The 8,822-nt window shown below is 41.5% G+C and overlaps 1 protein-coding gene across 1 annotated transcript; it reads left to right on the top strand.

Annotated features, from left to right (window-relative positions):
• Positions 1-5,596: 5,596 nt before the first annotated feature.
• On the top strand, positions 5,597-8,602 carry LOC110914529. Its single transcript, XM_022159319.1, has one exon. The coding sequence runs from the start codon at positions 5,597-5,599 to the stop codon at positions 8,600-8,602; it is 3,006 nt and encodes a 1,001-aa protein (XP_022015011.1).
• Positions 8,603-8,822: the final 220 nt, after the last annotated feature.

Genomic DNA, 8,822 nt, shown 5'->3' with positions numbered 1-8,822 from the left:
ATGTATTGTTCCATGTTAAACAAACCAAATGTCATACCAAAATGAAGGCATGTGATGTAAACAATTGTACTAAGTACGCACACAATGGGCATACATAGCATAAAATGTAATGTGAAACAATGTACTAAGTACGCACACCATGGGCATACATAGCATGAAATGTAAAGTCACACCCCCAAAATCCACCTGCGGAGTATCACCGCTTGGGAGCGTGACTGACCAGGATCAAGCCACCAATCATATTGAACAATATAAATAATTAAAGAAATTCATAAACCCAATTCAATACAATTGATGTTCCAACAAAACATAGTTTAAGTAGCGGAAGCATGTAAGTAACCTAACATAGTTAATAGTTTTAAATGTCATAACAGTTCAACATAGTAATCACGATCCTTGTCCACAACGACCGCGCCTCCAGTGCAAGCTCCATAAGTACCTAAGATCCTGCAAGGCATGCAGCAACGAGTCAACAACTAGTTGAGCGAGTTCACAGTTAACAGTTCAGTAATAGTATAGTGTGAGTAGTAGTATGTTCGTTCGTTATGTCATGTATCGTATTAGTTTCCATCGCGGCCTCCCAGGCAGGTATGCGAAGATATTAGGGGATGTTCCTCCCGAGTATTCTAGACTAGGTTTATCTGTATCGCGGCCTACCAGGCAGGTGTGCGAAGATTAGTAAATTCAGTTCGCGGCCTTCCAAAGGCAGGTGTGCGAAGTCAGTCATAATATCGCGGCCAACCCTTGGCAGGTGTGCGAAGATCAGTTCAATAAGTGTTACTAGTCTAGTCGTAGTTCTATCAGCGAAGTATATACAATAGTTCATCAAATCCCATTCCCACCCGGGAACCCCATGCCTTGGCTGTGTGAACTCACCTTGGTTTGCTCGGTATGCTTAACTATGTGCTTGTAATTAATCAATCAAGTCCTATAGTATGCACGTGTAATAAATCAGTTTTTCGTTCGTAACAAATCTTGCACACAAATCTAATGTCACATTGTGTTTGGCAATTATTCATCATGCGGCATTTAAGTAGTCAGTCAAATCCATATAGTTTAATACTTGACAGGATAATCAGGCAGTTAACATGCTCTACCAGGTAAACACATTAAACAGTGTTACAGGCATCTCATAACAGATCAAATCATGAATTAACATACAATACCTGTCTTCATATTAATCATACGCAAAATAGACAGGGCCTTGCCCTTCTAAAAACTCAGACAAGTGTGTTGGGGGTTAACCCCTTTTAAAATTCGGATAAGGGGATGTGGGTGTCAAAAGTCGGACATGAGAGATTGGGGGGTTTAAACTCGGACCGAAGAGGATTGGGCCACAAGTTCGGACCATGGGCTCTCATACAAACAAACTCGGACAAGGGAGGTTGTCCTTCACAACCTCGGACTAGAGGGGGGGGGGGTTAACAAGGTCGGACATCCCTATGTTTTCAAAGGTCGGACCACACATGAAGATTAAACTCGGACTAGATCATGGTGTGTCAAAACTCGGACCTTGGCACCAAATCATAAAGGTCGGACCTCTCACATTTTATTAAAGTTCGGACATGCTTGATTTAATTAAAAGTTCGGACATATCTCATTAAAGGAACTCGGACCTTATATGCATTCAAAGAAAAACTCGGACCACTCTCCTTACATCTTAAAATTCGGACCAGCAATATGTAAAGGAAACTCGGACTAAGTGTTGTATGCATATAAGTCGGACTTCATGTCCCTTTTAAACCTCGGATCACATGATTACATATTAAAAATTCGGACTAAGGCTTCATGATTATACTTCGGACCATATATTATCAACAAAAATTCGGATATATGAAGCATATGAAACTCGGACATCAATCATTCCTTTAAAACTCAGACAACTAATTAGGGTTACAAAACTCTGACAAACATAACTCAATAGATATTCAACTTCCATTGCACGATTGTAACAGTTACGTTCTACGCTAAAAACCCTAATTTCTTACACATGCGATGTAGTAAATCAAACCAACGATCAGTATTCTAACAAGGTAGTCACCTAACGATCAGCATATGATTACGCAACAGAACATTAATCATTTCACCATAGTCAAACATCAATCAAAAACCACAGAATTATTATATGAGAGCTCGGGTTTTCATGAACACCAAAACAAGAATCGATAATGATCAAGCAATCGATTAGGGTTTACAAGTATTACAACAATCAATAAGCAATTACCTTGAATGATTCTAGAGGAAATGTAGAATCAAAGTGTTGAAGGCCTTGTGCCAATGATGATGGTGATTTTTTTTTTGGGTAAAGGGATTACCCCGGTGAATTTTATAAATAACCAATAAAAGAACAGGATGCGTCCAGAACTAGACACATACTACTAGCCAAGGCATACCCAGACTAGAGAACCAAAACAACAAAGACCAGAAAGAGAAACAAACACAACCAAGACAACAACCCGACCAACACACAACCACAAACTAAACGTTTAAAACAAATAAGATCCTCCTTAGCCCGGGTCCTCCATTAAATTCTTCTTCGAAATCTGCCATCGGTCCATGATCTTCATGTGGTCCGGGTGCTTCGCAATCCTGAATCCCATTATCTTCAACCTAACAGTATTAAGAATGACTTGCGAAAGAATAGCCGGTGATCGGTGCAGTCTCGAGAATAGCCGATTATTTCGTTCTTGCCATATGAAATAGGTAGCCGCCCCAACCAGAATCTTGCATACAACTCCGCCAAGATGTCTCGTGCTAGCACTGTTCTCCAACCAGCCCATAACCGATTCCCAAGTGTTATTGACATTCCCCATATCAACCCATTCTCTAACTGTTTCCCAAACCTCAGAGGCATAGGAACATTGAAAGAAGAGATGATCCCTAGAATCACGGTCATAAGAACAAAGCGGACAACACATGAGAATAAGATTAGTAGCACTACCCGCTTCCCCAATGGACATCCTATCCTGAGTTTTTAGCTTGTTATTAATAACTAGCCAAACATGAAACGAGTGTCTAGGAATACACTGGCTAAACCACACCGCATCAACCCAAGCAACTTTATCATTTCTCACCCAAAGAGAGTTCCAAGCTTGGGAAGAGTGGAATTGTTGTAGGTTACCCACATAATCCTTCCAGCATGATCGATCAGCCACATCATCCACTAAAGTGGGAACTGGAATATTTATTAGCACCGGAAAAAGATCATACCACGCCACTGGCCATTTCCATTGACCGTTAGAATCAATTAAATCCGCAACTGTCGTGCCCAGGTTGAACCCCTGCATTAGCAATACGCCTAGGCGATATAAAGGAACGGAGCGGGCTGCAAGAATTCCAGTTATCACTCCATGCGTTTGTTTGACGACCGCTTTTAATAGACTTCCAAACATAAGGCCGAATCTGATTACGAATCGCAAGGATCTTTCTCCAACCCCAACTCGGATTAGCGGAGCATTTAACCTCCCAAAAACTAGAGCCTTTAAGCTTGTAAGAATGAATCCACGAAACCCACAAAGAACGCCGATTATTGATGATACTCCAAACATGGCTCGAAATCAGCGATTTATTAACCTCCATGACACTCCGAATACCCAAACCACCCTCAGACTTAGGCAAGCAAGTATCCTTCCAAGCCACTTTAGAACGAACCGGACCCCGAACACCACCATTCCATAGAAACCGACGCATACATTTTTCAAGATCTTTAACAATTCTGACCGGAAGCATGAAAACGGAGGCCCAATAAGAATACATAGCGGAAATGACAGAATTAATCAACTGGAGCCTACCCGCAAACGATAACGACTTAGACACCCAGTTATCAATCCTCCTTTGAACTCTTTCCACCAGAATTCTACAATCATTGTAAGCAAGTCTTGAAGAAACAAGAGGCACTCCAAGATAACGAACAGGGAGGGAACCCTCCTGAAATGGCATTAACCTCAAAATCTGATCCTTTGTATGGGGAGGAACATTGCAAAAAAAGATAGAACTTTTTGGAGCACTTGGAACCAAACCCGATATCCTCGTAAACCTGTGGAGCGCATCCCTTATCAGCTTAACCGAGAGACAATCAGCATGAGCAAAGATAAATAAATCATCGGCAAAAGATACATTAACAATCTTTTGTTTGGCACACTGCGCATGGAATTTAAAACCTGAGCCAATTATCGAAGCACGCTGAAGAAGGAGAGATAGGACTTCCATGACCAAGGTGAATAAGTATGGAGACAATGGGTCACCCTGTCTAAGACCTCTCTTGCCACTAAAGTATCCATGCAGCTCCCCATTGATGCTCAAAGAATAGGATACTGTAGACACACATTTCATAATCCACATGACCATTTTCCTATGAAACCCGAAACCCTCCAAGACAGCTTTAAGAAAAGACCAGTTGACCGTATCATAAGCCTTTTGGATATCAATCTTCAAGGCACATCTAGCCGGGCCTCTATCAAGATGGTAGTTATGCATAAGCTCCTGCGTTAGAAGAATATTATCGGTTATTTTGCGACCAGGAATAAAAGCTGATTGATTAATGCTGACTAAGCCATCCAAGCTTCCTTTAATTCTATCCGTAATAATCTTGCTTATGCATTTAAAGAGGACATTACAACAGGAGATCGGCCTATAATCAAGCACCGTGTTAGGAGAATCCTTTTTAGGGACTAAAGCAATAATAGTGTGATTGATTTGCTTCAACATTTGGCCATTCTCAAAAAAATCCAGAACTGCGTTCGTAACTTGATCACCCACCACATCCCACGAATGTTTAAAGAAAGCCGAGGTGTACCCATCCGGACCTGGAGCCTTGTTTTCACCAATACCAAACATAGCTTTTTTAACCTCATCACGGGTTACCGAACAAACCATATGATTAGCGGAAAAATCATTCAAAGTGTTAGCAAATAAATCCCCAAAATCAAAATCCTCAACCTGGTAATCCATACCCAAAAAATTCGTATAATGATTAAGAAATGCCGTTGGAACTTGATCACCCTCGAATTGGTTCCCATGAACATCCAGAATACTCGAAATTTTATTCCTAGCATTCCTACTTTGCACACACTTATGAAAAAACCTCGTGTTTGCATCCCCCGCACACAACCACTCAACCTTGGCTTTTTGCTTAAGGAAGCACTCCTCATCATAAGCAGCCGTTTGAAAATCATGAAGACATGTGGCAAGCTCGTCCCGAAGCAACAAATCCAAGGGATTTGCATCCACTTGGTGTTGAACATGGTCAAGCTTAAGACGCAAATCAGCAACCCTTTTATGCAAGTTACCTTGCTGAAAGAGAATTTTGCGAAAGCAAGGCTTCAAGTGTCACACCCCCAAAATCCACCTGCGGAGTATCACCGCTTGGGAGCGAGACTGACCATGATCAAGCCACCAATCATATCGAACATGTAATTAATACCAAATATAATAATCGTAAACCAGTCATTCAATATGATAGGTGTTCAAACATAATCATAGTTTAAAAGTATAGCGGAAGCATAAGTACGAAAACCCAAATGTGTAACATAAGTTCAATAAGTTTCAAAACATAATCCATGCTCCACAACGACCTGCTCCTCCCTGTGCAAGCTCCATGTATCTAACGACCTCCGATCATTGCCCTTGTATCCTTAAAATTCCGAAGGGTGAGGTGTCTAAAAGGCGTTCGTTTAAATTTGCAAATTTTCTTACCCATAAACCGGAATTTTTGGAGATTGTGAAACGGGTTTGGGAGATAGGTATTGATGGTGTTCAACAGTTTTGGGTGGTCAAGAAGCTCCGGTTGATGAAAGCTCCTCTTAGAGCTCTTCTTTTCAAACAAGGAAACTTACATCGGAACGTTAGCATGATTCGAACTAAGCTGGATGTTGTTCAAAGTCGTATTGATATGGACCCGTTGAATGTCGAGTTACGGACCGAGGAGGCTGCTATTAACCGTGATTATCAAGCTGCGTGTCTGGATGAGGAACGGTTTCTTAAACAAAAATCAAAGGTGGATTGGCTACATGCAGGGGATATGAACACGGCATTTTTTCACTCCTCGTTGAAAGCTAGAAACCATATTAGCCGTATTAATGCTATCAAGGATTCGAGTGGTGACGTGTTTGAAGGTGAGGATGTTCCTAAAGCTCTTATCCAGCATTATGAAAAGTTTTTGGGTTGTCGGGGTGACATTGGCTCGTCGCCAACGGCTGACATGTTCTCGGCTACCCTGAATTCGGATATTGCGAATCATATGGTGCGTCAGGTTACGGCGGATGAGGTTCGTAAGGCTATGTTTTCCATTGGTATTAACAAAGCCCCAGGTCCGGATGGTTATACATCAGCGTTTTACAAAGGTGCTTGGACGGTTATAGGAGAAGACGTGTCAAACGCTATTATTGATTTCTTTTCTACTGGTAAGTTGTTACGGGAATTAAATCATACAGTTATTGTGCTAGTGCCGAAAGTTGCCACCCCTTCCAATGTTACAGATTACCGTCCAATAGCGTGCTGCAATGTTTTATACAAATGCATTAGTAAAATTCTTGCTGATCGTATTAAGGGAGCTCTTGATACGATTGTCAATATCAATCAATCAGCTTTTGTTCCGGGTCGGAAAATCTCGGATAACATTTTACTTACTCAGGAGCTCATGCATAATTATCACAGGAATGTCGGGCCTCCGAGATGTGCATTTAAGGTAGACATACAAAAAGCCTATGATACTGTTGATTGGAGATTTCTGAGAGCTGTGCTGCTAGGGTTTGGGTTTCATGATAAGATGGTCAGTTGGATTATGACCTGTGTTTCTACACCAACCTTCTCGGTTTGTGTTAATGGTGATATTCATGGCTATTTTCGAGGTGAACGTGGGTTAAGGCAAGGGGATCCACTCTCCCCCTACCTGTTTACGCTTGTCATGGAGATTTTAACGGGTGTTCTGCATCATGAAACACGGTTGGATTCCTCATTTCGGTTTCACAACAGATGTGAGAAACAGCAGATTGTTAACCTGTGCTTCGCGGATGATCTTTTCTTATTTGCTAGAGGAGATGTGAGCTCTGCAAGATGTATTATGTCGTCTCTCACTAAATTCACGAATATGTCAGGTTTGGTTCCTAGTATTCAAAAGAGCACGATTTTCTTTTGCAATGTCCCTCAACATGTGAAAACTGCTATTCTAAATGTCATGCCTTTTGTGGAGGGATCTCTTCCAGTAAGGTATTTGGGGGTTCCGCTCATTTCCACTAGATTGCTTTATAAAGATTGTAGTGTGCTGGTTGAAAAATTAGATAAGCGTATCTCCAACTGGAAGAACAGGCTTCTTTCTTTTGCTGGCCGGTTACAGCTTATTGTGTCTGTTCTTTCCTCTATGCATGTTTATTGGTCCTCGGTTTTTATCTTACCGACTCGGGTGATTCATGACTTAGAAGCTAGAATGAGGAATTTTCTGTGGAGTCAAGATAATTCGTTTAGAAAAGGTAGGGCAAAGGTGTCTTGGAAATCGGTTTGCACTCCGAAGTATGAAGGGGGATTGGGTATTAGGCGTATTGGTGATTTTAATAAAGCTCTTATGGCAAATCATGTTTGGGGTATCCTCACTAAACGTAAATCTCTCTGGGTGGATTGGGTGCATGACTACAAGTTAAAAGGTAAAAGTTTCTGGATAGTAAGGGTTCCTACGAATTGCTGCTGGAGTTGGCGTAAAATTCTCCAACTTCGGCCAATAATAAGGAATTATATTTGGACGTCTCTTGGGGATGGAAGTTCAACATCAGCTTGGTATGACACCTGGAGTGCGTTAGGGCCTTTAGGTAATTTTCTGTCTCCTAGAACGATAACAAATGCGGGATTCCGGTTGGATAGTTCTGTGGCCGAGATTAATATTGAGGGTGTTTGGCAATGGCCCACGGCTTGGAGGGATCTTTATCCCGTCCTTAACCAGTTGGATCCTATTCAGCCGATTGTTTCTAAGAAGGATAGTGTCAAATGGCGTGATGGAGATGTGATGCGAGATGTCTCCGCCTCGTGCATTTGGGAGTCTCTTCGGTATAGCGTTACGGAGGTCAATTGGACGGAAATTGTTTGGTTTGCGCAGTGCATCCCAAAACACTCTTTTCTGATGTGGTTAATCATGCGAAACAAGTTACTTACACAAGATATTATCCTTCAATGGGATATATCGAGGAGGAAGAACATGAATATGTTATGCTGCTTGCTATGTTATCAGAACCATGACTCGCATAAACATTTATTCTTTGAATGCAAATACTCTACACAGGTGTGGAATATGGTCCGAGTCAAAGCTGGCATGGATAACATTGGGTCAAAGTGGGAGGATATTGTTGCACGGCTTCAGCTCAACAGCCACTCGAAGTCGGTAAATGATTATGTGAGTAGACTTGTAGTGGCAGCCTCTGCTTATCTTACTTGGCAGGAACGTAATGCAAGGATTTTCAAGAATCAAATGCGACCGCCGGAAAAGATCTATGATTTAATTATTGAGACTGTTCGGTATAAGATTATGGGAGTCAAGTTGAAGCGGAATGATAGAGTGCGAAGACTCTTAGGAGAATGGGGGATTCCAGATGCGAATACGAATGGTGATGGCGATTAAGTAGCCGCTTGTTTTTGATTTCCAATGTCTAGATTGTAGTCTAGTTGTGTTTCTTTTGTTTGATTTGTGGGATTGTTGGTTTACTTTCATGGGGGCTTGTCCCATGATTGAACTAGTGTAGATTCACTACACTACTTGTTTTGTTTTGGTTGTGAATATATAGAATCACCGGGGTAACCCCTTTACCCAAAAAAAAAACGACCTGCAAGGCATGTAACAG

The sequence above is a fragment of the Helianthus annuus genome, chromosome 15 (genome assembly GCF_002127325.2).
Source record: "Helianthus annuus cultivar XRQ/B chromosome 15, HanXRQr2.0-SUNRISE, whole genome shotgun sequence".
Lineage (NCBI taxonomy): Eukaryota > Viridiplantae > Streptophyta > Magnoliopsida > Asterales > Asteraceae > Helianthus > Helianthus annuus.
Note: the sequence above shows the minus strand (reverse complement) of the source record. Positions and strands in the feature narration are given on the sequence as shown.

What these genes read in the sequence shown, in the direction of transcription:
- LOC110914529 (XM_022159319.1), top strand. Translation starts at nt 5,597, where the DNA reads ATGTATCTAACGACCTCCGATCATTGCCCTTGTATCCTTAAAATTCCG.